Source organism: Hyla sarda, chromosome 1, assembly GCF_029499605.1.
Source record: "Hyla sarda isolate aHylSar1 chromosome 1, aHylSar1.hap1, whole genome shotgun sequence".
Lineage (NCBI taxonomy): Eukaryota > Metazoa > Chordata > Amphibia > Anura > Hylidae > Hyla > Hyla sarda.
The window spans coordinates 544,387,307-544,401,181 of NC_079189.1; the positions used below are offsets into that span (position 1 = coordinate 544,387,307).

A 13,875-nucleotide genomic window follows, 5' to 3' on the forward strand; every position below is an offset into this window, starting at 1 on the left:
CAGAACCATTACTGAGTTCCCTCTACATATGTAGGGAACTTTTTTCTGTGCATATAAGTGTACCTGTCATTTAAAAAAAAAAAAAAATGTATACATATTTTTTAACCAATGTATATTAAAAGTATACATATAATGGTATTATCTACATTATATTAAAAGATTTTGCTAATGATGGGTAGACTTTAAGAAACTATATTTATCTTTAGGTAAATTGCTCAAATTTAAAGGTGTATTCCAGGAATTTTTGTGTCTGTACTTGTGTGTGACGGTTTTCTCACAATTCTTATGAAATTTTCACCCCAATATTTATTTTTACCAGCATACAAAATGACTGTTGTCTCAGATTTTCCCAGCTTGCAATGCGGTCGAGACCTGACTCACTAGTTAGCTGATAACAGGGAGCCTGTCTGCTTCAATGGGTGGAGCGATCGTTTGGTGGGAGATCAATCTACAACAGCTGTAGGCACCCTGATTGAAAACCACAGGTCTTTTGAATGGATGCAGCTCATTTATTGTTTCAATGGGTGGGGTGGCTGATGTGTGGGAGGCAGGAAAATGGAATTATGGGCTATGTATGCAAAAAAAGAAAAACTGAAACAGAAAATAGCAGTTCACAAAAAGCTAGCCACAGTGTTATGGTAATCTCACAACATAGCCATTTAGCCCAAGAAAAGTGCAGATCCTTCCTAAGCATGTCCGTTACTGTCTGCCAGGTACATACTATAATCACCTTATGGTGGATAACCCCTTTAAGGAGTGGTCTGCTGGTTTGTTACCTATCATAATGTGGTTTATATCTTTATAGCTTATGGATCCTTGTCGTCTTGTAGCATAAAATATGTCGGCAAAACATGTATTAAATTAGTAGTGATGTTGGTTTGAAGTCAACATCCACCTGTGTATACAATTTTGTAGCCCCCCCCCCCCCCCCCCCCCCACACACACACACACACGCACACACACACACACACACACACACACATCTAATTAGGTTTCGATTTCTATGATGATTGATCGGGACCTAAACACAACATGATAGTTAAAGGCTGAGCTTCCCTTTATCCCTTGGATGCATTCTGGTCTATAGCTTTTTTCTTTTGTTAACAATATTGCCATTTGTATGAAGAAAGTGAAAATATAATTTTATTAACATTCACATTATTCTTTAAATTAGCCAAAGTAGAAACTCTAAAATGAAAATTTGTGTTTTTAGTCTGCTGTTATGCTTGCGTTGTTTTAATACATGTTTTTAAATGCTTTAAAATAAAAAACCACCAGTTACTCGCCAATCCAATTCTACATTGATCCCCTGTTCTGGCTCCCATTGGCATCACAGTCTTCCTTTTCAAGTGGAGGTCACGTGACTGCTGCAGTCAATCAGGAGCCCCGGCAATCTCATCTGAATATGAGTTTTCTTTTTCCACTTTTTGAAATCTAAAATGAATAAAAGTTATAAAGCAAGGGGTGCCAATATGAGTAAACACAAAATAGGTTGGTATTTCCAGGAGCAATGGGAATCAAAGCAGTGTGTAAAAATCCATCTGAATTTAGTATATAAAAGTACACGTTCTAATTACGACCTTTTTATGACCTGTAATACCAAAATAATCTTTACCGTACAACAGTGCTTCGCAACCATGGTGCCTCCAGCTGCTGTAACACTACAACTCCCATTATGCTTGGACAGCCTTTGGCTGGAAGCACCGTGGTTGGGAAACACTGCCTTAGATGGACATATATATTAAACTACAGACAGGTAAGCCCCTCCAATATCTAATAGAAGGTAGAGGGGACATAGGAAAGCTCAGAATGTATACTGAACAGAATAAAAAAATTAAAAAAAAGAGAAGAAAAAGGAGGACAAATAAATTCCGCCAAGTCTGAGAGGGGAAAAGTAAATCTCGTTCATTAATCAGCTTCATCCACAACCATTTCCTCTCTGCATGAACTGGTTCCTCCTAGCCATCATGCCAAGGGTTGGCAAGGTATCTGCTTGCCCTCTGCCCCCCTATGTGCTGCTGGAAGGATCTCAGGGTTTATAAAGAGTAGGGTTTGTAAAGGAAAGGATGCCCAGGATAATTTAACATTTTTCTGGTATCTTGTGAACCCCCCTCCTCGTAAGATCAGATCTTGCATCCTTTAGAAGTACCAGTTATTGGGCCATAGAAGGCCATCTCTTAGGCTTGGTTTACACTAAGAAAGTACCGGATAGAAAAATTTTGTCCGGTGCTTTTGAGTGCGGCCAGCGTCTGATACAGTCGGCGCTAAGACCATGCAGACATTGTCTTCCCTATAGACAGCAATGTCTGTGGAGCGGTTTCCGTCTGAATAATGTTCTCTTTTTTTTTTTTTTTTTGGCAGCAAGATTTCAGCAGCAGAAATTCTGTAGTGTGCACGGTGCAGCGGAATCCTATTGCCAGCTATGGGATTCTGCTACACCAGAATTTCTGACCGAAATTCCTAAGCGAAATTCCGGTTGGAAATTCGGTAGTGTGAACCTAGCCTTTGGATTGTATTGTAAGAAATTTCTTTCTAACCATCCATTCTAGTTGTTACTCTATTTCCAACAAAAGGGTAATAGTAGGTCCCAATATTAGAACAATTGTTAGTTTATCCACGCTCCATTGCCCATGGAGAAGACACATTCCCAGCTTTTACGACTGTACAGGCCGCTTGTAAATATGTTATATATTTGTTGTGCGCGGCTATTTCTGTGACAAGATGACCGCTCGGGGAGATGTGTTATAAGGTCGAGGTTCGGTGATGCATCTTATAGAGGTGTAGAGCAAATCTGTATTATAGTTACTGGAATGTGTGAAATTGTGTTATTGCCATGACCTACTTGTCACATGAATGCTCACATATACTCTGCTTAGAAATGTTTTGAGCTACAATGTGAATGTGGAGGATTCACAATGATAATCGGGCATTGTAAAATTACAGTAACCTGATCTTTATTAAGTTTATTGTAGATAAACCTTAAAACAATTACCAAGCTACTTAGCAAAGTATAAAATGGAGAATGACCATGCATGAATGGCCACCTCTTCAGATGCCATGTGCCCATTGGTTTACTTGGAGCATGGTGTCTTATTTGCAGGCTGCATGTTATAGAGCTAAACAGATGAATATATAGTTGTGTGAAAAAGATTCAATATAACTAGTAAGTTATTCATTTTTATCTCTATTTGTAGGAGTCTGGTAGGCAGTCCTATTCAGTGATCAACAGCCTTTCCTATAGGACTGTGCATACACAGATACAGTCATATGCAAATGTTTAGACACCCTAACAATTTCCATGATTTTAATATATAAATAATTGGGTGTTGAGATCAGCAATTACATTTTAATCTACCAAATATCTGAAAGACACAGTAATATTTCAGTAGTATTTAGGTATTCACATCAACAAAATGACAAGGGGCCCAAATTTATTCACCTGTCTACTTTTATTTTGATTGCACATTTTCTGTTCATCCGATAAGCCTAATTTCACCACTGAAATATTACTCAAATATGTCAAATATTTGACAGCTAAAAATGAAATTGCTGATCCAAACACCCAATTATTTATAAATTAAGTTGTCAGGGGTGCCTAAACTTTTGCATACGACTGTAATTGTCAATCACTCATTAGGACCAGCCACCGGACTTCTTCGAATCGTAATGCAAAAGTAATATTGAATTGTTTCCCCCGAACTTGTATGTTAATCTGTTCAGTTCCGTCTGCCCTATGATTGGATGCCCACAGAGAGGACTGCATGTACACTATGACCGGTTTGTTTTCATTTTAACCTCAGCCCTTCTAGAGGACTACCTAATTGTGTGCCAAGAGTCCTGTGGTTAAATTCTGTGGATCTGGTTGATGTTTTGTCTTCTTTTAACATATCTTTCAATCTTTCCTTAACTGAAGGGAAGGGAAGTATGGACACGCTGCATGTTTTGGTCTACAGCCCGGCTGTCTACTCCCTGATGGAAGCAAGATGATGTCTGCAGCAGCAATGGTGGCCAACTTCAGCAAGCCTTCCAGTACTCGGCCCTCACTGCTCAGACATGATGAGGTGAAGACTTACTTCCATGAGTTTGGTCATGTCATGCACCAGATCTGTGCTCAGGTCCGTATCTTAATAATTTTACTTTTGGTGCTTATGATAAGTCATTACTATAATACCCTATTCGGTTACTCTACAGGTAGCCAGAGGATGTACAACTATTTACTGAATGTTATTGTGGGCACTGGTTGTGCTATTCTATGCTGTAAAATACCTGGCTGTATAAACTACCTAAAAGGAATATCCAGGCTTAAAAATTGATGTCCTATCACTAATGATGAGCCATTAATATTAGATAGGCAGGGGTCCATGACCCTGCACGATTGCCAGTCAATTGTTTGATGGGGCCATAATTATCATGCAAGCGCCACACCTTCTTCATTGTTTATAAGTTCTGTATACCCACAATTGCTGTACAGTTAGTAATGGTAGTGTATGGTACTGCATTGTTGCCTGGTTCACTTGAATGTGTCAACACTGCAGTACCTTGAACCTTTGCTACTAATAGTGCAGAAATGTAAAAAATGTGCACTGGTGAACATTGAAGAGGCTGCAGCACTCTCTTGAGCACCACAGCCCCTTCAAACAGTTCATCAATGGGGGTGCCAGGAGTCAAACCCGCTCTGCTTTGATATTGAGGGCCTCTTCTAAGGATAGGTCATCAATTGTATAAGGCTAAAAAAAGAAACCTTTTTGAAAAGGTTTTCCCGCAGAAGTGTTTTGTAGAACATGTTATAAGACACTGATTGTTGGGGTCTGGTAACTGTGACCTCCACCGAACCCAGGAACATGTTGGTACTAGTGCTAGCTGCCAGTAGGGTACAGGTTTCTTCTTTGTTAAAGGTTCTTAAATTTCTTGAATAATGTTCTTTTTGAGCTTTACAGTCATGGCCGTAAATGTTGGCACCCTGAAATTTTTCAAGAAAAGGAAGTATTTCTCACAGAGAAGGATTGCAGTAACACATGAGTTTAAAGGAGCATCACATGCTTGAAACAATCTTATTTTTCCACAATTTTGAAAGGGTGGCAATAATTTTGTCCAGCCCTTTTTGGAGTTTGGTGTGACATTATGTCCAATTTGCTTTTTTACTTCCCTTTTTTTTGGTTTAGGTCCAATACATTCCAAGACGCCGGCATGTTCACCTGACACGCAAACAGCCCGGACACCGCTCCGGTACTCGCTGCCACCGCAGCGATTTATGCGCTCTCTCATTTTATGCGATCCAGTAGACAGCACTAACCGGGATGGTGAGAAACGCCCTGCCTGGTCTCTGGACGCGATAGCTAATCATAGAGCCGGAGCTCTACTGACGCAGGTTGCTTCATGGTGGTTATCCTCTGGGTGTCATTGGTTTAAAATTTGCCCATTTAAAGGGATATATACAGTGACATATTAGTGTGATACTTGACTCCAGAGTTTGCCTTAACCATAGACCTAATCCCCTGAAGAAGTGTGGGGGGTAACTATATACTCTAACCCCACCATGGAAACGCGTTGGGATAAGGGAATACTTTTTGATTACTATATATGATAGTGTCAACATTGCATCTAGGATTATATAACTGTAGCATGGTGTGTACCTAACCCCTGGTGCTATACTTACCGCGTCATTGGTCTCAATAGTCGCAATATTGTGATAATATCACTCCTTGATGAATTATTATAATTTTTATAGTTTGTGGATCGTTATTTTTAAACTACATTATTAAAAGTTACATTTTAGAAGGCACCTCAGTCCCTGGTAGGGACAACAATATTTATTTCTTCCTGATTTATTGCAGAGAGGTATTATGTTCTAAACCTGGGTATATGTATGGCCAGACTTTTCATACACTAATATTTCCAATACATTCAAAGGGAATAAACATGTGTATAGCAAAACATGTTACTACAACCCTTTTCTGTGAGAAATACTTCATTTTCTTGAAAAATTTCAGGGGTGCCAACATTTACGGCCATGGCTGTATATTGATTGTGGATCTCAACTTTTTAAGTATGGTACCACCTATCTATATGCTGCAGATATATTTGGGTATATGCAAAACAGATCGAGTGTTTTAGGTGTCAGATCTTAGTACCACTATAGATATGACAACATATTTTGCCTCACTACTTTATTACTATTATAATCTTTATCTTGTTCATTTTGACTGATCACTTTAGTAGAGTTTCTCCAGAAGGTCCTTTTTTAGGTCTAATATTATAAACCTTCAGTGTGAGTGATAAGTCTGTAGAGCACTGCAGAATATGTTAGCACAGCAAACCTTCTTGCCACAGCTCACATTGATGTGCCATCCTAGATGAGCTGCACTACCTGAGCCACTTGTGTGGGTTGTAGACTCTGTCTCATGCTACCACAAGAGTGAAAGCACCGCCAGCATTCAAAAGTGACCAAAATATCAGCCAGAAAAGCATAGGATCTGATAAGTGGTCTGTGGTCACCACCTGCAGAACCACTCCTTTATTGGGGGGTGTCTTGCTAATTGCCTATAATTTCCACCTGTTGTCTGTTCTATCTGCACATCAGCATGTGAAATTGATTGTCAATCAGTGTTGCTTCCTGAGTGGACAGTGTGATTTCACAGAAGTGTGATTGACTTGGAGTTACATTGTGTTGTTTAAGTGTTCCCTTTATTTTTTCGAGAAGTGTGTGTGTGCGTATATATATATATATATATATATATATATATATATTTTATTTATAAAGTATAAAAAGGTTTAAAGAGCAACTGTCATGAAATCTGGGTGCAATAACCTGCACACAGCCTTTGTACTTGTTACGCCGAGCGCTCCGGGTCCCCGCTCCTCCCCGGAGCGCTCGCTTCACTCTCCCCGCGGCAGCGCTCCGGTCACGTCCTCTGACCCGGGGCGCTGCGATTCCGCTGCCAGCCGGGATGCGATTCGCGATGCGGGTAGCGCCCGCTCGCGATGCGCACCCCGGCTCCCCTACCTGACTCGCTCTCCGTCTGTTCTGTCCCGGCGCGCGCGGCCCCGCTCCCTAGGGCGCGCGCGCGCCGGGTCTCTGCGATTTAAAGGGCCACTGCGCCGCTGATTGGCGCAGTGGTCCCAATTAGTGTGTTCACCTGTGCACTTCCCTATATCACCTCACTTCCCCTGCACTCCCTTGCCGGATCTTGTTGCCTTAGTGCCAGTGAAAGCGTTCCTTGTGTGTTCCTTGCCTGTGTTTCCAGACCTTCTGCCGTTGCCCCTGACTACGATCCTTGCTGCCTGCCCCGACCTTCTGCTACGTCCGACCTTGCTTTTGCCTACTCCCTTGTACCGCGCCTATCTTCAGCAGCCAGAGAGGTGAGCCGTTGCTAGTGGATACGACCTGGTCACTACCGCCGCAGCAAGACCATCCCGCTTTGCGGCGGGCTCTGGTGAAAACCAGTAGTGGCTTAGAACCGGTCCACTAGCACGGTCCACGCCAATCCCTCTCTGGCACAGAGGATCCACTACCTGCCAGCCGGCATCGTGACAGTACTGTGTGCAGGTGGTGGGTATAGCAATGTTTTTACCTAATATTTTCAGGCTTTCATGACCCCAAAAATGCTTTTGATCAAAACTACTGACGGTCGGATAGGCGTGGCGCGAGGTACGCGATGCCCCGCCGCCGTCTTCCTCCGCAGTGCTAGCTGGATCACAGGCAGGGCGCGTACATTAGATTAGCTGAAGCAGTCCCAGCACTGACATACAGGGGGTGGGCGTGGCGGCGGCAGGGCATCATGTACCTTGTGCCATGCCTATCCGACCATCAGTGGCTTTGATCAACAGCATTTTTTGGGGTTATGAAAGCCTGAAAATATTAGGTAAAAACATAGCTATACCCACCACCTGCACACAGTACAAAGGCTGTGTGCAGGTTATTGCACCCAGATTTCATGACAGTTGCGCTTTAAGTGTTAGTCCAGTAACATGGATTAAGATGACATCTTTACGGTGATGCACAGTGACATCTGTCGGATTCCATTTCTTGGTGAGAGTAGTTTTGTCTGTACAGATTTAACATTTATATAAAGTCTTGGATCACAGTCTGTAATGCAGAATTGATCGTATTTTCAGGTAGAAAAGGTGTCCTTCTTAAAGCGTAGACTATTACAGAGTATAGATATGCGTATTGGTGTGGACAGTAATGGTGAATCTATGCATGAGCAGGTAGAATGTGAGCAGACTACAACTGTTCTTATAACATTTTGCTCACGTTCATCTCTCTCCTGCTGTCCTCGGGCTGCGTTTCAATAAATAAGATAGGGGAAAGGCCATCAACGTTGGTCTGCATTGTAATGATGGATTTGTAGGATGGGATGAAAAGTGGCATTCAGGGCACTGTAAAGGTGAGAAACAAATATTCAGATGTTCCAGTACATTGCTGCTAAAGTTAAAGCAAATAAAAAAATTGCATCCTCAGACATATTTTCTTATAGCAGCATGCACAGTTATTGCCTGACATTGCAAATCCACTATTGCCCCCATGGCTGAAGTTAACAACCTGATGTAGCGTGAAAACATAGCAGTTGATCATGACAAATTCTATAGAACAGGGTCTAAGTTGGCCTTAAGGTGGGGTTTCCTTGGAGGTTTTGACCATGGGATAGGGTACTTGGTCCCGCCTCTTGCTTTGGTCTTTATGCTGGTGCATTTAACTATGACGTCTACTTTTCGAACTCCCTACCCTCCCGGCTCTTCCCCATATATGTTTTGTTCAAATTTTCCTAGTCTTAAACGGGTATTCTAGGTATCAACCTTTTTTTTTCAATTGTTGCTCCAGCAGATGGTTCAAACAAATCCTATAGTTACCTTCCTTGCTCCCACCACCACCAGCAGTATTGCGGAGCACAGGTCCTTGCGGTACAGAGCTTCTGGATTTGGTTCAGCATGTGGTAATGGCCACTAAGCCATTCAGAGGCTGATCACGGCTAAGGCCACCCCTGTTATACTTGGGGGTCTGTGTGCTGTATATGTCATCCAGATCTAACCTGGATCACTAAAAAACATGTTGTTGATTGAAGGGTAGTCTCCAAGCAACAAGTCCGAAGAGCCTATTTGTCTAATTTATTTGGACACCAGAAGCAACATAGACCCCTAAACTTGTTTATAAGGCTGTACAGTTGAGACTTCTAGTGCCCCCCTAGTTGAGAATTCTTAGTGCCTAAACTTACATAGTTAATCACAGATAATCCACTTCAGTTGAAATAAAGGCTGAAGTACTTGGCACAGATCTGGAAGAAGGGGTTATCCAGGAATTGAGAAACATGGCTACTTTATTCTTAAACCATTACCACGCGTCCTCAGGTTGTGTGTGGTATCAAAACTTGATTCCATTCAGTTCAATAGAATTGAGCTGCAATACCACCCAGAACCAGTGGACAAGAGTGGAGTTGTTTCCAAGAAAAAACAGCTGTTTTTCTAATCCTGGATAAAAAAAAAAAAAAAGCAAAACAGCTGTTGCCACCATTCTGTGACCTGACTTTTAAAATTAAGAAATACTCGGAAGTGTTGAGTCCTGCAGCCTTTATTTCTACTGAAGTGGATTGGATACAGACACTGTGTGGTGTTGGGCTGAATTGTGCAGCACTGAACTGAGAATCGGCGTTTTCAAACCATTATTGGTCAGTTATATATGTAGATACAACACCAACGCACTAGATGTCTGTCTAAGCAGCCTAGATACAACAGAGTGGATCCCTGTTTTTCCACTCTAATAAAAGGGGTTATTTAAACAATAATAATGTGTATTGGCGCTAGAGGAGGTAAAGAACTTAAATTGTGTAGCGCTTACTTGGAGTTGAAGAGAGGGTTCATTCAAATATCAATGATAGAGCGCAGCTTCACTGCGAGGTCGCGATCTTGTAGATGGACTCTAATAACTTCTGTATCTCCTACGGTGGGTAAGATCCTGTGACAGATGCAGGGTCCAGTGATGACAGGGAGCCGGACGCCGGGAGATCTCCCCCGGCTGAAAGCGTCTCACCGGCTAGCTTCCCTGATAATACAGTACTATGCCGTGACCCAAAAAAACTGCTAGTGACATCACTAGCTAGAGGAGGTAAAGAACTTAAATTGTGTAGCGCTTACTTGGAGTTGAAAAGAGGGTTCATTCAAATTTCAATGATAGAGCGCAGCTTCACTGCGAGGTCGCGATCTTGTAGATGGACTCTAATAACTTCTGTATCTCCTACGGTGGGTAAGATCCTGTGACAGATGCAGGGTTCAGTGATGACAGGGAGCCGGACGCCGGGAGATCTGCCCCGGCCGGAAGCATCTCACCGGCAAGCTTCCCTGATAATATAGTACTATGCCGTGACCCAAAAAAACTGCTAGTGACGTCACTACTGCAAGCGCATAGGGCCAAAAAAACACGGTGTATTACTGTATTATCAGGGAAGCTAGCCGGTGAGACGCTTCCGGCCATGGCAGATCTCCCAGCGTCCGTGCCTCACCGCCAGTACAAAGAGTTAGTCACAGTATATTGTATAAAGTTGTACCACATAGTCAGTCTAAGTATAACTAATTTAGTCTAGCTATATGTAATGTCTAGATTAGAACTGTGGCAAAACATATACTCCCAGTCCACCATCATCAAATGTATATATGTCTACCATTTCATTCTGTCCACGTGTTCAGGGAACTCTACTGGTCAGAGGGTTCTCCTGAGGTATAAGTCAGACACGAATAGTGACAGAGTACAATGGAAAGGTAACTTCACTGTATAGTATAATATTACCTATCAAGTTCTGGGGAGAAGTGGTTAGTACCGAGGGGCCCCAGCAGCTAAGGCATTGGGTAGAGAGCCTCAGGCAGCCCAATCCGCACAAATGTGTTCAAGTGTCGTAATTGTGTTGAAGTTGCAGTTACAAGGGTAGTGAATCCCACATGTTTACCACAGAGAGCATGTATGGACCTTTTTCATCAAGTGCCACATGGACTCGTTTATGTTTTGTTCCCACAATCCGACCTGAGAAGGACATTACACCAATATGCCCCAAGAACTGTTCTCACTGGTCCCCAGTGGCCACTGTTAGTTATCCACCCTCCAGAACTGGGCGCCGTGGATGGCTGTGTTTTAAGAGGGGGAGTTTGTGGTGGCCTGGTACAGGAGGTGTTATCCCGTACCCTTGCTGCCCTCTCAGGCAGCTTCCTGCAGTGTTCCCTGCCCCCCCTTGCATCTGTTTATTGTAAATGTATATAATCCGTATGTTCTATCTTTGAGTGTTATACTCAGGAGGTATCAGTGACCAGGTGACTTAGGGGTGAACAATGGGATTCCACCAGAGCCTCCCCCATATAAGCCCGCGGTAGAGCCTCCCCCATATAAGCCCTCAGTGGAGCCTCTGCGCAATCTTAGTCTTTACTGAGTCAAATCGTGCCTAAGTGTGTTTCCATAGGAGGTGTCAAGTGCAGTCTGCAGCCACAAGCCACAAACCTGCAAGTTAGCCACAGTCATAGTCTTGTCAGTCAAATCAAAGTCAGCTGTCTAGTCAACGTGGCCTGCACTAAATTGTCCACCTCTACTTCAAGTCCCATCAAGGTCTCTGTGTCATTGGTCCCCTTCGTGGGCCTGGCTAAACTGTATAGACTTTTCCACCTGTCTAAGCTCAGTAAAGCTACTGTTGTCTGTAACTTGGCGTCGGAGTTATTGTTGCCCCCATGCCTAGCCCAGGATCCAGCAATATACCTTCAGGTGGTATTGAGGATAAACCACACCCTGGTGTAACAAATGCAAGGGGTTAATGCCATCTGCCTCTAGGGTACTTCCATCTGCCCTGCATCACACCCCATGCCACACTTCTGTACCAATATCTCTGCCTGGAGAAATTCTTTAGTGTGCATGGGCCCTAACAGTTATTTGTGTGAATCTGCAGGAAGAATGAAACAACAATTAATGCTGTGTGATTCCTTAGTCTTTGTTTTCTTCATGTTGTGATGGGAAAGCATTGCCAGAAGCCAGAAGACAAGTACTAAGGGCTAGTGGGAGAGAGCGAGCTGCTAACTGTTAGATGCCACTTTTCATAACCCTACATTTACTTCTGGAGAGTGTACAAGCCTCTAAAATAATGCAGCATTTAATCTTCCCACATATATCCTTTTGTTTAACGTTCCTATCCGATTCAGAGGAAGGTGTCGCAGGTAGAAGATATATTATTGAATTCCGTATATGACAAATGTTTAATTACCACGAACAAGTTGATTTAACCTTATTTCTTTTCATATTTTATGATTAGTATAGGCTCTATTGTTGGCCTGACAATATTTGAATGTTGCTTTGATTTAAAGTTGTTTTAAAGTGTTTCTAGCAAACACAGATGTAATTTATTTATTTTGTTATTTTTAAGGAAAAAGCTGACAGTGTATAAAAATTATTTAGTAATATTACTTTAATCTGGCATCTCTGGAAGTTGGAGAGCAAAGGTGCAATGATGGCCAATAAAGATCTATAGGATAAGATGAAAGGATTGGTATGGGCCCAACTCTGGACCTCCCTGGGTCAACAATACCAAGGGGCCATTGGGCCTCCAGTAATTCTTAATTTTTAAGCTAGACCGCTTAACCGTGTAGCTGTGCCTGCTACTGCAGTTTAGGCGCATTCACTTGAGAGTACTGCAACTGGATGTTGGAGGCCCCAGGGACCTTGGTATCATGGTTAGTAAAGCTCTACATAAATAGTCATAGATCACAGGGTCCTGACCATCTGACCTTATCTTAAATAATTTGTTTTGTAGTATTTAAAAAAAAAAAAAAAAAAAAAAAGTTGGTGTATTTTTATAATGTTCTATTGGCTCGCCCTTTCTGTGGCTGGTGTCCTGCTCCTCACTGCCTGCTCTCCTGTCTGGGTCCTATGTTAAAGGGATACTCCAGTGGGAATTTCTTTTTTTTTTGTCAAATAAACTGGTGCTAGAAAGTTAAACAGATTTGTAAATTACAATTTACAATTTTGTTAAAAAAAATCTTAACCTTTCCAGTACTTATCAGTTGCTGTATGCTCCACAGGAGGTTGTGAAGTTCTTTTCTGTCTGACCACCGTGCTCTCTGCTGACACCTCCGTCCATGTCAGGAACTGTCCAGAGTAGGAGAAATTCAGATAACAAGCCTCTCCTACTCTGGACAGTTCCTGACATGGACAGAGGTGTGGACAGACTGTGGTCTCTACTGACACACCTTTCCATGTCAGGAACTGTCTGGCACAGGAGAGGTTTGCTATGGTGATGAAATTCATGAAAGCTAGCTTTATTTTTCCTTGCCTTAATATCACAGCATATTATTTGAAAATGGGTCTGTGAGAACTCTGCTTGCTTTGACCTCGTGCCTAGTAAGAACTTTGCCTGTCCAGTCCCTCAGCCTTTCCAACTACAATTTTCATTTTCATGTTCCAATCCCTGTTTTCACCCATTGTCAAATCTGTTGTTAACCCAGAGGGTCCATATCCTCTTCGGACAACCTCACCCCTGAAATTTTTCAAGAAAATTAAGTATTTCTCACAGAAAAGGATTGCAGTAACACATGTTTTGCTAAACACATGTTTATTCCCTTTGTGTGTATTGGAACTAAACCAAAAAAGGGAAGTAAAAAAGCAAATTGGACATAATGTCACACCAAACTCCAAAATTGGGATGGACAAAATTATTGGCACCCATAACTTAATAATTGGTTGCACACCCTTTGGAAAAAATAACTGAAATCAGTCGCTTCCTATAACCATCAATAAGCTTCTTACACCTCTCAGCCGGAATGTTGGCCCACTCTTCCTTTGCAAACTGCCATGCCCAAAGGGTGGTAACATGCCCATTGTAGTTACAATTTGGGAACCTCAAATAAGTGGGTGAG

General features: G+C 42.3%; 1 protein-coding gene across 4 annotated transcripts in view; it reads left to right on the plus strand.

Annotated features, from left to right (window-relative positions):
* NLN (neurolysin) overlaps positions 1-13,875 on the plus strand; it is a 151,599-nt gene that overhangs the window by 87,282 nt on the left and 50,442 nt on the right. For all 4 annotated transcript variants that reach the window (XM_056541460.1, XM_056541438.1, XM_056541453.1 and 1 more), the window contains one exon: positions 3,914-4,115. In XM_056541460.1, coding sequence (XP_056397435.1) covers positions 3,914-4,115 — 202 coding nt within the window. The remainder of the gene's footprint in view (positions 1-3,913; positions 4,116-13,875) is intronic.